This window comes from Bacillus rossius, chromosome 11 (genome assembly GCF_032445375.1).
Source record: "Bacillus rossius redtenbacheri isolate Brsri chromosome 11, Brsri_v3, whole genome shotgun sequence".
NCBI lineage: Eukaryota > Metazoa > Arthropoda > Insecta > Phasmatodea > Bacillidae > Bacillus > Bacillus rossius.
The window spans coordinates 54,380,879-54,397,873 of record NC_086338.1 but is presented as its reverse complement, the minus strand read 5'-3'; the positions used below and the strand labels follow the sequence as shown (position 1 = coordinate 54,397,873).

Here is a 16,995-nt window from a genome sequence, read left to right as displayed (position 1 = left end):
ACGCATAAGCAATCACTAGAGTAGTCAACAAGTGACGAACAGTCTCTAGTGTGACTTTGGATTTTCAAACATAATTTTACGTAAATTTCATTAGAATAATTATTATAGACCTTCTGCCACCTAATTTGCCTATAACTAATTATTAATAGAATTTGTGTACAATCATAACTTACTCATGTTTCATATTTTTCGAATAATGGCACTTTAGGAACCTTGGCACGAGAGAGTGCTCACCCCCTCCCTCGCGCCAGGGCCAGACGCCAGTACCGCGCGACTCGCGAACCGGGGCGGACCTAGTGTTCCACGGGGAGCTACATTTTTGTCTTCACTGAACTGTGCATTCTGGTAATTATTAACTCATCGTCCTAACCCTTTTTCATAACTACCCCCCGCGTCCTTTTACGGTGCCGGGCTTAACCCAGCCGCTTAATGTCTTCTTGCTCACGTGTGACTTAGATCCACAGTGTAGTCACTTCACGGCACGGGCCGACTCCCGAGGACTCAGAACTTTATTTAATGTGTCAGGTACACGAGTGCCGATATCAACCGTGTAACAGACTTGTTCGCTAAATATAAATCGGACCGCGGCTCACACTGGTGAGCCCGGCCTCCACTCGGCTTGTAATTTATGGGATTGGCCGCCTCCAATCGCCACTGGCGTTAGGGTATCACGTAGGAAGCAGTGCTTTCAACCTATGTAGTTTTACAGTGTAATGTGTCGTGTAACTTGGTATGTAATTGCAAATATTCGTACAGTGCAGGCTATGCCCGATCAGTGTGCGCTGCGCAATTAAAATATGTCTCAGTAAGCCTGTGTACATTATTTGTAGTAAGTACCACCGACGATCCTAGTAGACCACGCAAGGGGCGAAACACCCACACCCACATCATGGTTAGAGCAGCTAGCCTGGCACCCACCCGGAGAAACGCCTAAGAGCCACATATCTGCTAGGACACAAGCCCGGTCTCGAACACGGGGTGGACATAGTGTTTCACATGGACTATAGTATTTAAGTGTGTATATTTGTAAGTTCATAAGGGAATTTGAATGTTTATAAATGTATTTGTATTTGGAGCACCGTAGTATTGCATAGAGAAAGAGCATACTGTGCGAGGTAGGTGTCGGCATAATTCATGCATGATCGGCGGCAGCAAGGTGGAGGGGAGTTGAGGAGAGGTGGCAAGTCAGTCGGCAGCTGACCTTAGTGTCAGGTGGATGGAGCTTGGCACTGGAGTGGTAAGGATGCAAGATTGGGCTGGCCTTCAGCTCTACAGTGTAGCTAACCGCTTTTTAGATGCGGAGATTCGAACTGAAGTAGCATTGTTGAAAATGGGAAGCCACTCAGTGCTTTTACAAGTAGTCATAGTGTTGATAGTGAGGTCGGTAGTAATAAAAGTATTTCAGAGTCTCCGTGTTTTGTTATTTGTTAGTGTGGTGTTCCGGTGACCAGAGTAGCCGGAGTTAACCCGTCATCCATCGTACACACAGAATACCCTAACTTTTCCTTTAGAAGTCGAAACTCTGATCCTGATTAGTCTAGTGCCCCCACTGTGTGCTGGAGCACAGACATTTGTATATTATTCTCCATCTGGCAACCTGTAAATAGTAACTTAGCTTTAGGAACTTTAAACATATTAGGGGAGTTAACGACATTGCATGGTTTTCAAATTTCACTCACACACACACACACACACACACACACTATTGTTTGTGCTGCGGCACTTCTGAACGCAGAGTTGTGTGGGCATGTGAAGTGTTCTAAATTTTTACACCAAGCAACAGTGTGCCATGAATTTTCTGGCATGCATGCATGCGTAGAAGTTTGACACTCAAGCCCGTGGTTAAGAAAGTAAGTGCAAGCGCTGGTAATGTTTATTCACGACAATTATGCTGTCTTATTTTTAACTTTAATGTCTACATACTTATTAAGTCTATATATTTTTTTTTGTTCTTTTAGAAGTGAACTAGGCTAGCGTCATTGAAATGTAGTCGTTTCGAACACACGTTTAATTTCATGAATTATTTCATTTTGTATCACTGATATCGTGTACAGTGTTGCCAGGTCTACTGTTTTTGCAGTAGATCTCCTGCATTTTAAAAAATCTACTGTTCTACTGCTAAAAAGCGAAAAGTCAAGCAAATCTACTGCTTTTTCCTGCCTCAACAATTTTTTTATTAAAATTAACAAAAATGGCTTGAATTTTAACTAAAAAGTGTATATTTTTATGTTCTTGAGTTTTCTAGCCTGCAACAGTTCAAATTTTAGTGTCACACTGCGATATATCGATTTACTGCGAGATACATTTAAATCGAATCTCTGATAGTTACCTAAGGGACTTTCCCCTCGTTAGTGGTGTGTGGCTGTGGCATGAGCGTATCGTTTTCCGGGAGTTCCCTACCCCAGGCGCCCTTTTAAGTTGAGATAAAGCTGTCGTCACTCGTGACTCGTCTCGTCCGTCTGTTGTGTCGTCATCGTGTCGTGTCACTGTCGCCTGTCGGTACTCTGTTTATCAGTCATCAGATTTGTGTGCTTTGAAGTGAAACAGTTTATGTTACTGTTATTGTCTCGCGGTCGCCTGTAATAATTTCGGACGATGTGGTGTCACGGACATAGTGTGCCGTTGTTTATTACGAATGGATTTTGATATCGCTGAATTGATTATTAATTATTTGTTATGAGTAAAAAGGTGAAGTATTCTCAGAAGTACAAACGTGAGTGGGAAAACGAAGAGTTGTTTAAGGGTTGGTTACAGTCTAGCAAGAAAGGATGCGGTTTTGCATATTGTAAGTCATGTAACTGTGATATTAGCATTGCTTCTGGAGGTAAAGGTACATTAATTAGACATGTAGAGTCTGATAAACATGTGCAATGTGGAAAGGAACTTATTGGTCAAAAAACATTAACTTCATTTGCATCTCAAGCAACCAATTTAAGTAATAAAGTCAAAGAAGCTGAAATTCGTCTTTCTGCATTTGTAGCAGAACACAACATTTCATTTAATATAATGTCACTTGACACTCCTTATGAGATCAGTTTTCCCTGATTCTGAAATTGCAAAAAAAAAAAAAAAAAAAAAAATCAAGTGTGGCCGAACTAAAGCAACTGCCATTGTTAAACATGTTTTAGGGCAGGAAAGTAAGGAATTACTTTGCAATATATTGAGGGAAAATAAATTCTCGGTGATTGTTGATGAATCAACTGACACAAGTTCTACCAAACATTTATGTGTAGTCGTACGAGTGCATTCTGGAGAAGGGGTTGTAGTTGACACATTTTACGATCTCATTCCTGTGAGTGAAGCAAATGCTGTTAACTTGCTTAACAGCTTGGTACAGTCATTTGAGAAGGAAAATATTCCTTACAAAGAAAACCTAATCGGTTTCGCTGCTGATAACGCTAGTGTAATGATGGGTAAAAGACATTCATTATCTATTCTTTTGAAAAACGACATGCCCGACCTTTTTATAATGAGGTGTATTTGCCACTCATTCCATTTGTGTTCATCATATGCTTGTGCGAAGCTTCCAAGGGAACCGGAAGATTTGGTCCGTGATATTTTCAATTATTTTCATTCAAGTTCTAAACGTATTGAATCCTTCAAAGAATTTCAAAGTTTTGTGAATGTAAAGCCACATAAGCTGTTGCATCCAAGTCAGACAAGATGGTTATCCCTTGAGTTAGTTGTATCTCGGGTTTTGGAGCATTATGATGCCCTCGTACTTTTTTTCACCCAGACTGCCTTTGAAGATAAGTTATTAGCATCAGATGCCATTCTTCAAAAATTAAAATCACCCTTCAACAAATTGTATCTTGAGTTTCTTCAGTTTGTTTTGCCTATGTTCAATATCCTGAACAAGCAAATGCAGAGTGAGCAACCACAAATTCAAAATTTGAGGCCGAGTGTAGTTTCTGTATTAAAAACTCTCCTCGAGTGCTATGTTAAACCAGAAATTGTAAGATCCATTGATGTAGATAAAGTTGATTATAAAGATCCTAGAGTTTTTCTGCCATTGGAAAATGTCTATTTTGGGGCAAAATTTAATATTTCTTTGTCAAAAAAAAACTTTCTGAGCAGCATGTGAAACTTCTCAAATTGCGTTGCCTAGATTTCTACATTGAATCTGTGAAACAGATTACAGATCGTTTTCCTTTCAATGATCCTATTTTCACTATGCTTGAAGTGCTAGATCCTACTAAAATATCAACTTGTCAATCTATTGCTCCACTGGCTTCCCTGTTTCCAAGATTAATAAAAGAAAATGAGATCCAACAACTCGATACAGAATAGCGATTGCTACGTAATACGGAAATTGGTGGTAGTAGTGGCAGTAAAGACACAGTACAAGATTTCTGGGATAGTGTCCGTAAAAAATCATACGCAGACTCCAACCAGGTATTTCCTCTACTAGCCAAATTTATTTGGAGTCTTTTGAGTCTACCCCATTCGAGTGCTACAGCGGAACGAGTGTTTTCAGCAGTGAATTTGATGAAAACGAAAACCAGGAACAGGCTATCTTCAAAGACAGTATGCGGTCTGTTACACACCAAGAGACTAGTTTCTAAATCCGAATGCTTTTCTTTTGATGTAACTAGTACAATAATTAAGAGAGTTCAAAACAAATGTATGACAGTGATGATGATGATGATGATGATGATAATAATGATGACGGACATTTTGGTAATTGAAGAAGGAGCAGGCTACAAACAACTTTTTGTTTTCATCACTTTTTTATAAGGTCAGTGAAAATAAAAAAAAATTCTTGTGGTTTGTGTATCTTAATATGTAATGTGTGTGAAACAAGTTTTTTTTTACTAATTTAAAAGTAAATGTGTGTAAAAATAGGTTTACTAAATTAATTGTAAAGGAAAGCTATATGTTTAGGATATCTACTTCTTTCTACTGTTTTTTCACGGTTCAATCTCCTGCTTTGGTGAATGGTAGACCTGGCAACACTGATCGTGTATTTCCGCTGCCTGTAAAATCTTTTTTTCCGTGGAATTGTGAAGTAAGTTTGTTATGAATTGTTTTTAATGCATTTTATGTGTGATTATTTGATTGTATATTGTATAAATGGTGGAATCACGATAGAAAATATATAGTTTATGTCTGTTATGTTACAAAACTATTTTTGTTTCGTTGTGAAAAACGGTTAACTGGTTGTCCACGTGGTTATTTCTAAGCATCGTTAAAATAATTTTTGTTTAAGATGATTTTTTGCTTGCATTGATTAATTGAACGCAAATGAGTCATATTTAATATTAATTAAGTAATTCTGGAGCAAAAAAAAATATTTCTTTTCTAAAAATCTAAGATGCATTTCTTACTTTCTGTAATGTTTTTAAATTATTCTTGAGCATATTGATACTTCAAATAGTTTACCATTTCATCGAGTATTTTGTTTACTTTAGCTATATTTAAGTAAGGTTTAGTAGGTTGGACGATTAGGTAAAGCTGGACTCGCAATTATCCAAAAGTATTTGATGGACGTGCAATGTTTGTGAATTGCTAGTCTTTTAAACCAGTGAATTTTAAGTTTAAAGGTTTTTTTATCTGATTACATACATAAAATTGAGTATTATTAATAATTTCTAATAATCTCCACTGGTTATTGAATATAAAATCAATATGTTAATGTTGCAGAAAAATCTAAATTTCTCATTCATTCTCTTTTCCATAATTTTTTTTTGTGATTTCCACATGTAATTAGGTTATATATAGCAGGGTGTCCAGCGACCTGGAAAACCTGGGAAACCTGAAAAAGTCAGGGAATTTTGGGGGTCAGGGAAAAGTCAGGGAAAATTGTGAAAGTTCTGGAAATGACCAAAACCACTAACCACTCACTTATCATGAAGGTTTTTCTCAATGTTTTACAGAATTCACTCTTTAGTTTTACTATTTGACAAATCAAATCATATTTAAACTAATGTTTTCCTTTACGTATCTGGACTTGCGACATACAAGCGTGCTGCCTTCATGAAGTCTATAAATACCTACCGTATGTATGACATGCATATTGTATTTTGATAATACCGCACCCAACGTTATGAAGGGGGTAGATAATACCATAGTTTGTAAACTTGTAAGCTACTGTTCATAGTTAGTCTGCCTAATATATTGCTACTGTACCATATTTTGGGTTACAACATACCATACTTTTGGCGGTTCTCGAGTGTATCGAAGGTTACCGAAGCTGGCCGAACCGACCACTGGCACCATTACTGCAGTTTCCTCCGTTTGTTTATACGTTTCGTCAGTTATCTCAGATTGCCAAACATAATTTTCTTTGAAAGATACAAATATTATTTTGGAAATTTTTGTACTCTAATCATAGCCAAAATACTTATGAATTCTAGTGCTGTGATCTTAGGAAGTTATAAAATGTAGCATATTTCTTTACACTGTAGCGATGTGCATACAAACTTACGCTTTGTTTATTGCGAATCTTTCGCGGTCTTTCTGCTAGATTTTACTGGAGCTGCGACTAGGCCACTACAATTTCGGTGAATAATGTCTAAATTCAAGAAAACATTGTTCAATCCTACATGGTTACTTGACCCAGCATTTAGTTGGTGCACGGAAGTGCCGGGCGATAAATTTAATTTTTTTTGTAAATTATGCAAGACTGTTGTTTCTCTCAGTAATATGGACAAACAAGCTCTTTCAAGCCACATGAAAGGCCAAAAACACAAACGTGCAAATAATGCAGTGAATTCTTCCAAGTCAGTTGGTATTTTTTTCAAATCAGTTACTGCTGTGTCTAAAGTTACCACAAGCAAATTCGATGGACAAGCCTCTAATGAACAATTTCATTCGTGAGGTAACGTCAAATCATCTGAAAGCTCATAATAGTGATTTGCCTAGCAGATCCCAGTCTGTGAGTTCTCGAGGTGTTGAACAATATTTCAGGAAAGACAGTGTTACAAAATCAGAAATTTTGTGGTGTTTGAATGCCATTATGCAGCTTTCTTCTCTTAGGTCTGCTGCCAATAGTGTATCTTTATTCAAAATAATGTTTCCAGATAGTGAAATAGCTGCAGGAATGCAATTACAGAAAACCAAATTAGCATACACAATTGTGTCGGGCCTTGCTCCTTACTTTCAAAAGGAAATGTTAAATAATGTTGTTGACTGTCATCATATTTTTGTTGCTTTTGATGAAAGTTTAAACAAAGTTGCTCAAATGCAACAAATGGATATTTATGTCAGATTCTGGGACAAGGAAAAGGAAGCTGTTGCTACACGATATTACAACTCTGCATTTCTGTGTCACTCAACTGCAAATGATTTGTTACTTTCATTTAAGAAATCTCTGAAAGATATTAATCTGAAAATCTGAATTTTTCTGGAAAAATTTTCATTTTTGTCTGGAAAACCTGGAAAAGTCAGGGAATTTTTCTATCCTGGTTTGCTGGACACCCTGAACTCGCAATTATCCAAAAGTATTTGATGGACGTGCAATGTTTGTGAATTGCTAGTCTTTTAAACCAGTGAATTTTAAGTTTAAAGGTTTTTTTTATCTGATTACATACATAAAATTGAGTATTATTAATAATTTCTAATAATCTCCACTGGTTATTGAATATAAAATCAATATGTTAATGTTGCAGAAAAATCTAAATTTCTCATTCATTCTCTTTTCCATAATTTTTTTTTGTGAGTTCCACATGTAATTAGGTTATTTATAGGCAACAAAGAATAAAAAATATATATTCAACTTTAAATGTTGGACTATCAAATAGCCATTTGTTCCCTAAATTTGAATATTTTTTGATTGTTCACAGACTGCTAGATTATTGAGATGAAATATTATATGGGAGAGAGAGTGGTAATGCATTTACAGGGAAAAACTCCAAATTAAAGTGAATGATGAGGAAATAAAATAAACAACTTAGTGTGTGGGACCAATCCTGGCAGTGCACATGTGCTCCAAAGGCATGGAGACACCAAGGGCTGCATTGTCTCGTGCATTGCACACCAGGCACATGTGTAAAGCGCCTCAATGGGACTGGTAGCGGATATTAAAGATTAAGGCTTCTTGCATGCCCCTATACCAATTACATACAATGCTATTTGTAGAATATTTTATTCCTGAAACCATCAGTGGAAACACGTTTTAACCATTTTCACTGTTAAAAAAATACACGCAGATGGAAACCATGGAATGAAACTCGAATAGACTAGTGCAATGACTCTTAAATGCTGTTCGTAATCACACATCTTTAATAAATCTTGAGCGGTTTGTAAATGGTGCTGTGTACAATCCATTCAGACTACAACCTTAAGTCCAGAAGCAGTTGCTCCGAGGTATTTACTTTTAAGCAAAAATAAAATAATAGGAATTTAAAAAAAAAATTTCAACTAACAAATTAAAAATACGGCACATGGTATTTTTGTGGTAATTTCGCGGAATGTGTTGTGCCATTCCAGTGTAAACGGTGGAACTGGAATTGGGTATAGTTGTTTTCATGACTGCTGTTAAGTTGTATTGGCAACAGTCTGCGAAAGATAAAAGTAGGAGACGTGGTGGAGTGTGATGGTTGTGTTTTGCAGGTGAGTCGCAATGACCAACTCGAAGGGGTACCGCCGAGGGACCAGGGACCTGTTCTCCCGGAAGTTCCGCACACATGGGACCATCCCCCTGTCCACGTACTTGAAAGTGTACAAAGTTGGTGATATCGTAGATATCAAAGTGAGTTCAGTGTCCGTGCAGGATTTACAATGTCAGTTTCGTAGATAAAATAAATATTCTTGAAATTCACCCCAAAGTATTTATTGTTCTGTCAGGAATAAGATCATTAGTTAAAATAGGTTGAAATAATAATATAATAGGATAAATTTAAGATAATGTCAAGAATTTATGTAATTCCTTATACATTTTAAAGAGGCTTCCACGGCCAATAATGCAGAAAAAATCTGTAACAGATTTTCTTTCAGTTTAGTGAAAATTGTTAGTGCTTACAATAGAATAGTATTTCATGTAAATATTAATTAATGAGTTCAAATATACCAATCACACTTACCAGGGAATGCTTTGGTACCTATTGTGAAATTTATAGTTAGGTTACTTTATCAGCAGTATTTGTTTGTATTAAAGATTATGTATCCATACCAAAAACTGAGTTAAAAGACATTGTATTTTACTATGAGCATCATGTTTGCTGAAATGAATACCAGAGTGTGAAATTTTGAAGCATTAATACAGTTCAGTCCCGATAATCAGATTAATGAATTATGTAATACCATATGATTACATAAATATGAATAGTTATGTGTGATTACAGTGTTTTATTTTTTTTATTTAAAAGGTCCATTTTTCTGAGGTGCTAGCATATGTTTAAAGAAAAAAAATTAACAGAATTTTTTCATAACAATGTAGTTTGGTAATAAATGATCTCAGTATGTTGTCTTTTAATTTTCATAATTACCTATTATTTATATGTATTATTCAGTATCACTGTGTTTTTATTGTAACCCTAGTTCTTTTTGACTTCAGTTTCGGATTATCGGGACTTCACCGTAGTATCTTTTTTTAAGTTTTGTCAGTTGGTGGAATTTATTGACTGTGGGTGGTAGTGGAGACTAGGTAGTAGTGTTGGCGCACCTGTAGCGCACGCGGTTGCTGGTGTCTTGTCGCAGGGCAACGGGGCGGTGCAGAAGGGCATGCCCTACAAGTTCTACCACGGCAAGACGGGCCGTGTGTTCAACGTGACGCAGCACGCGCTCGGAGTCATCGTGAACAAGAGGGTGCGCGCCAGGATCATTCCCAAGAGGTGCGGTTGTTGTGTCATTGGCTGGATTGAATAATTATCTTTGAAAGATTTGTGCAATGGGAGTGCATGACTTGATGTAGGTTTTTTGGACATACGCCATTGCTAAGCATTGCTTTTTTTAATTTTTTTTAAATTTTTTTTTCTTCAACAGAAAAAGTTCTTAGCAATGGCGTATGTCCAAAAACTTACTTCAAGTCTTGATTGAATAAGTATTCAGAAATATGAGAAATAACAAATAACTAGGGGGCTAATGAAACTGACCAAAAGCAGTGCTGGAACAATAATATCAGTGTAAAAAAAATAACTGGTATGCAAAAGTTAAGTGTTATAGTTCTAAAACTGAGTACAATTGTGAATTTTTCTCTCCTTCCCCCCCCCCCCCCCCCCCCTCTATTTATTTAAAAAAATTTATTTATTTAGCCTATGCATGCATTATGCACTATGAAAGTATTATTACAGTAAAAGACTTCTAACAAAACCCAGTTAAAAATATTTCTTGCATAATAGTTTTAAAAAAAAAATCCAGTACCTGACCTTTTAGTCCATTTAATTTTACATTTAAAATTTTCCCTGTTAACTAGTCTAATTTTCTAGGTATCTTGAGAAACTTCTTAACTAGTATTTACTGCATATTGTAATAAGTTTAGCTAAAAAAAAATTACTTCCAAAAATTATGTTTACGTCTACATGATATCATCTCTATGACTTCCATAAAATTCAACCAGCTCCTAAGATAACTTACTGTGTAATGCAGACACACGTCAAGTACTAAATAAAGCAGCAAACCAACTCCTGTTGTATGTCATGAACAAGGCAGAACACATTATGTATGTTTCCATGTACAAAACACAGCATCAGGGTGGCCATCCAACGGGGGAAAATCTTGAAATTTTAAATTAGTAGAGACAAGATTTTATTGTGAATTGCGATAAAATATAAATTACACCGAAATGTGAGTTTATACACCATATAGCACCGAAATGGAATTAAGTAGAGTTTAACTAAAAATTAATTCAAATCATAAAAAAAAGTAATTTTTGTTTGTTTTAATTAAAGGAATGTCTTTATTTCTGGACAAAAAAATTGTACCAAAATGTGTGGGTCAGAAAAATTAATACAGTCAAACCTCATTAATACGAATCCGCTTTGTACGAAATTCCCGTTTATGCGAAGTACTTTCACAGTCCCAGAAAAAAAGGTATGCTTTCCTATGTTATTCAGTACTTTTAATACGAAATACGGTTAATATGAATTACGAAGTTGTTTTTATCCCTCAAGTAGCTGTTAATGTGTATAAGTAAACGGTTAATACGAATTTCACAGCCGAAGTCTAAAGTAAATCACGTTTTCATAACCGTAATGTAAACAAACGTGTCTCCAAAGATAATATGTATGTATCCTACAGCGCAAAATGGTCGAAAAACAAGATGAAAAGTTCAACTCTAGTGAGTAACTGAACTAGGAAAGATACCATGTTGTAAACGGAAAACGAAAAGGAAAGAACTCTATACCTTATTAATATTAGTCGTCGGAAGTGTACATACGTAGAAGTTTAAACAATCTATGGAAAAAAGTTCTGTTATTTTCCATTGTTCAAGCATGTGTGTCTTAACCTCAATTTTGAGTTAGTTGTTTTGTAATATGACTGCGAAACGTAAACACAACGACCTTACATTGCAAGTTAAAGTTAAAATTATTGAAGAAGTAGACAATAGAGAGAGAACGAAAACCGAAATTGCGAGAGAATTTAAAATCCCGCAATCGTCGTTGTCGACAATACTAAAATATCGTGAAAAGATTGAATCGGCTTTTGCGAGTTCGTGCAAATTATCAACAAGAAAAAGAATGAGAGGCCCAAAACATCAAGAAATGGAAGCTACCTTGTTGCAGTGGTTTGAAGAAATGCATGCAGCAAACTTGCCTATTTATGGACCTATGATTCAGAAGAAGGCAGACTACCTAGCATTGAGGTTAGGAATTTCAGACTTCAAGTTCAGCAATGGTTGGCTACAACAGTTTAAGGATCGCAATAATATTGTTGGCAAAACTATGTGGGGAGTCGGCAGGAGTATATACGACCAAAGTTAAAGATTGGATACAGACTGCTCAACCAATACTTGATCAGTACTGGCCTTTGATAAGCTTTGTAATGTGGTAATCAATGCCTATAAGAAAAAAAATAGTGCAAACCAGAATTGATGCTTTTTTTTTTAAACCAAATGTTTTTAATAGAAAATGTGTCATGAATGCAAGTTTATTGAAGTTTGTATTATGATTTATTCTGTAAGTGTTGCATTGTGTTTGTTTTCTTCAGTGTTTAATAATTGTTATGCATGTAGTGAAGCCAGCTTATACTACCAACAGTGTATATAATTTTCTTTATGGTTGTAAATATAGGCTTTAAAGTTCAATCAATTTTTTTGTCATGATATCGCAATAGTTTGGTTAATACAAACCCTCGTTATTACAAAGTGCTAAAATATGGTCCCTTCAGGTTTGTAATAATGAGGTTTGACTGTATAATTTATTTCACAGTGCATGTCGTATTGAATCGTTTTTAAACCAACCACATATTATGCTCACTAATTTATTTTTATTCTGAACGTATCTGTTTCAGAACAATTTATTACAAATTATTTTATTGTATAAATGATGTATACAAATTTTAAAGCTTGTATAGAAGTAAAAAAACAACACAGAAATCCTCTGTTTTAAAAAAAAATTGGACTAAATACAAAACCATGTCAATGAATTAGATGTTTGTTTTTGTATTTGATTCGTGAAGTATTTGTATTTCGTGATTAATTTGATACTATTCGATTTGAATGGTAAACATACAGTATTCGCAGAAGCCTGGTGTATATGTGTGTTTGTACCTCCCAGAAGGGTGGCTCTGAAGTGGCGTGTGGTTGCGCAGGATCAACGTGCGCGTCGAGCACGTGACGCACTCCAAGTGCCGCGAGGACTTCCTCAAGAGGGTGAAGGAGAACGAGAGGCTGCGCACCGAGGCCAAGGCCAAGGGCACCAAGGCCATGCTCAAGAGACAGGTTCGTCCCCGCCGCGGCCTTGTGGTGCCCGGAGGCTTCCGTTGGCTCAGCATCCAGCTCATGTAGTGAACACTTCGTCCAGCGTACAGTTCAGTCAGTGAACAGTTCGTCTAGCATACAGTTCAGTCAGTGAACAGTTCATCTAGTGTACAGTTCAGTTAGTGAACAGTTCGTCAAGCGTACAGTTCAGTCAGTGAACAGTTCATCTAGCATACAGTTCAGTTAGTGAACAGTTCATCTAGCGTACAGTTCATCTAGCGTACAGTTCATCTAGCATACAGTTCATCTAGCGTACAGTTCAGTTAGTGAACAGTTCATCTAGCGTACAGTTCAGTTAGTGAACAGTTCATCTAGCGTACAGTTCAGTTAGAGAACAGTTCATCTAGCATACAGTTCAGTTAGTGAACATTTCATCCAGTATACTGTTCAGTTAGTGAACACTTAATCCAGCATACAGTTCAGTTAGTGAACAGTTCATCTAGCATACAGTTCAGTTAGTGAACAGTTCATCTAGCATACAGTTCAGTTATTGAACAGTTCATCTAGCATACAGTTCAGTTAGTGAACAGTTCATCTAGCGTACAGTTCATCTAGCGTACAGTTCATCTAGCGTACAGTTCAGTTAGTGAACAGTTCATCTAGCGTACAGTTCAGTTAGTGAACAGTTCATCTAGCGTACAGTTCAGTTAGAGAACAGTTCATCTAGCATACAGTTCAATTAGTGAACATTTCATCCAGTATACTGTTCAGTTAGTGAACACTTAATCCAGCATACAGTTCAGTTAGTGAACAGTTCATCTAGCATACAGTTCAGTTAGTGAACAGATCATCTAGCATACAGTTCAGTTAGTGAAAAGTTCATCTAGCATACAGTTCAGTTAGTGAAAAGTTCATCTAGCATACAGTTCAGTTAGTGAACAATCATCTAGCATACAGTTCAGTTAGTGAACAGTTCATCCAGTATACAGTTCAGTTAGTGAACAGTTCATCTAGCGTACAGTTCAGTTAGTGAACTGATCATCTAGTGTACAGTTCAGTTAGTGAACAGTTCATCTAGCGTACAGTTCATCTAGCATACAGTTCAGTTAGTGAACAGATCATCTAGCATACAGTTCAGTTAGTGAACAGTTCATCTAGCATACAGTTCAGTTAACAGAACATCTAGCGTACAGTTCAGTTAGTGAACAGTTCATCTAGCGTACAGTTCAGTTAGTGAACATTTCATCTAGCATACAGTTCAGTTAGTGAACAGTTTATCTAGCATACAGTTCAGTTAGTGAACAGTTAATCTAGCATACAGTTCAGTTAGTGAACAGTTCATCCAGTGTACAGTTCAGTTAGTGATCACTTAATCCAGTGTACAGTTCAGTTAGTGAACAGTTCATCTAGCATACAGTTCAGTTAGTGAACAGATCATCTAGCGTACAGTTCAGTTAGTGAACAGATCATCTAGCGTACAGTTCAGTTAGTGAACAGTTCATCTAGCGTACAGTTCAGTTAGTGAACAGATCATCTAGCATACAGTTCAGTTAGTGAACAGTTCATCTAGCGTACAGTTCAGGTAGTGAATAGTTCATCTAGCGTACAGTTCAGTTAGTGAACAGTTCATCTAGCGTACAGTTCAGTTAGTGAACTGATCATCTAGCGTACAGTTCAGTTAGTGAACAGATCATCTAGCATACAATTCAGTTCATCTAGCAAACAGTTAATATAGTGTACAGTTCATCTAGGGTACAGTTCTAATGCAAGATGTGTCACTTTAGGTTTTGCTACATTTTTGCTGAACAGTATTATCTATTAATGCTGTAGTAAAAAAAGTACGTGGGAAACATTAAAAAATTCTCTTCTCCAAGCTTGTTTGCTGTGTTCTGCTGGCCTCTCATTCCAAAATGGCGAATATTTCTAGTGTTTTCCGGATATTGTCATTATGTATGTTAAAAAACACCATACCTAAGGGAAACTGCGTAAATTGTAAGAAAGTAAGTACAAAGTTTCACTATTAAATGATTCCATAGAACTAATGCAGGATTTTAATTCTTTGCACATTCCAAATACAGTAGAAGCTCATTTTTATATATCCGGGATTTATAGATTCCTCTGATTAACATATTTTTTTTTACTTGCATCATAATTTCCCTATTCTATTTATGTTGAAAACCATCAGAAAAGTTTAGATGGAACAGTAAGGGTTGAAAGTGAACAGTGTTCCAAACATTGCAACAGAAACCTTTGAAACTTATTCTATTCCTAAACGTAATTAATATTTTTGAAAGTAGTTGATTTTTTTTTAAATAGAATTGTTTTTTATTGCATGCACCGTTAGTTAGGTCTTAAAAATTTGGAAAAACAATTCTCGCATGTTTTTGGTCCCGCTGTTACAATTCAAGTGTTTTTTGGAGGTAGTAAACATGACAGGATAAAGCACCACGATTGAATTCAATTAAAAAAATTGAGTTGATTTGTTTTCCTTCGTTAATTTGTGAATTAAATGTTTACTGTGCAAGTGAAAAGCATTTGAATACGACAGGTAACCTACATTAAGTGAAATATTCAAAACATTTTGACCGAATCCAATCTTGTGCTCTTCGGTGGTGCTGCAACGCAAGTCCAGGGAATTTGGGAGCACTGGTGTTCGCACGTAATTCTTAATCTCTGTTGCAGCCTAAGCAACCACGACCCGCACACATCGTGGACGGCAGCAAGAAACCAATCATGCTGGCCCCCATCCCATACGAGTTCGTGGCTTGAGACTGCAGTTGTATAATAATAATAATAATAAAAAAATTATGTGATTCAGTGTTTGATTCACTTGCAAAACCTTCCTCACCTTCACGTGAACAAATTAATGACTAAACATCTTGGGTAGGAAATGAACAGAATTAGATTGTTTTTAAATATATATATTTTAACAGTTGAGATACTACATACTTTTCAACAATATCCACTATGTATAAAGTATATGTACAAGTATATATTATATACAATTTTGGTCTAAGTTCTACAATAACAAATTATAATCGCTAATGTTAATTTGCTGCTGGATAGTGATTGCAGACAGGTTTGCAGCATGAAGCAGATGTTCATTAATTAGCTATGTACTCTTATACCAAACTTATCAGTTTAGTCTCAACTGAAATTTACAAACCAATTACACAGACTAAAGAATCTGGTGGAAATACACAGGAATGATATTAATGGAAATGGTATATAGAAATGTAATGAAATATATTTCCCCAAACCACTTTGTATGATAGTTATAAAATGGAAAATTTTGTGTGTGTGTGTTATGTCTGGCTAAGAGACTATAAGCAATACACTCGCATAATAAACGCTGATTACTTATTTCAATAGATCCTTGCTTTGTATGAGTCTGAACAGTAAACATAAACCAAAAAATTAAATGTTGAAACTCCTTGATAGTTTTTCAGAATGCACTGCTATGGTCTTTTTTGAAATGCTGGTTATCATTTGATTCCAGCATGGCACATAAAGTTATTAAGCTCTCATGAGAAATTGGCTTTTTGTCACACAGGTGGTGTTTTTTTATTAATGTTTTCAATTTGGAGGGGGGTAGGATATATTATCTACTCTGCACAATCCGTCGAATTTTTATTACAACTCAACATTTGGGAAGTCTAAGGGTGGTGTTCCAAGACAACGTAAGGTAGCGAAAAAGCACTGCCTTGGGACGACCGAAACCTAACTAACGAGCTGTGTTCCAGGACGTGACCGAACCAAATCCCCATAAGGGTGCAAATCGGCAACCGTTTTATTAAACTCTGCCCTGCGCGAGGTTAGAAACTAGTTCCAACACATTCTAGCGGACATTTGGCAAACATCGATACAATTGTTACTGCAAAAATCATGGCGACAGCTGCACAAGTAGAATGGTGGTGTTATAATTTTCTCAAGTACTTTTTATGTTGTGATTATTTCTTCTTATGGCCATTAAAGTGTACAAAATGTATTCCAGGATAGTTTCATTTGGCTCACCAACACCCTTTGTACATCCCCTGATCACAAAAAAAAAACTACTGTATATACGAGTTAATGGTCCGCCGTAGACGAAACTAGCTCTGCGTATGCGTGGAATATAGCCAGCACATTGTGAGAAACCATAATCCGTGCATTAAATATAAGGGACTGGCCGTGTCCTATCGTGCAATTGGAACACA

At 36.2% G+C, this 16,995-nt stretch overlaps 1 protein-coding gene across 1 annotated transcript; it reads left to right on the top strand.

Annotated features, from left to right (window-relative positions):
- The first annotated feature begins 4,908 nt into the window (after window positions 1-4,908).
- LOC134537014 (large ribosomal subunit protein eL21) lies at window positions 4,909-15,616 on the top strand. The gene is made up of 5 exons (XM_063377193.1): window positions 4,909-5,008; window positions 8,554-8,692; window positions 9,640-9,773; window positions 12,691-12,820; window positions 15,482-15,616. Exons 2-5 carry the CDS (start codon window positions 8,564-8,566, stop codon window positions 15,566-15,568), a joined length of 480 nt encoding a protein of 159 aa, XP_063233263.1. The 5' UTR covers window positions 4,909-5,008; window positions 8,554-8,563; the 3' UTR covers window positions 15,569-15,616.
- Window positions 15,617-16,995: the final 1,379 nt, after the last annotated feature.

What these genes read in the sequence shown, in the direction of transcription:
- LOC134537014 (XM_063377193.1), top strand. Translation starts at nt 8,564, where the DNA reads ATGACCAACTCGAAGGGGTACCGCCGAGGGACCAGGGACCTGTTCTCC. An exon ending in GTGATATCGTAGATATCAAA is followed by an intron (nt 8,693 to 9,639) that starts GTGAGTTCAGTG and finishes GTCTTGTCGCAG; the next exon opens with GGCAACGGGGCGGTGCAGAA. An exon ending in GCCAGGATCATTCCCAAGAG is followed by an intron (nt 9,774 to 12,690) that starts GTGCGGTTGTTG and finishes GTGGTTGCGCAG; the next exon opens with GATCAACGTGCGCGTCGAGC.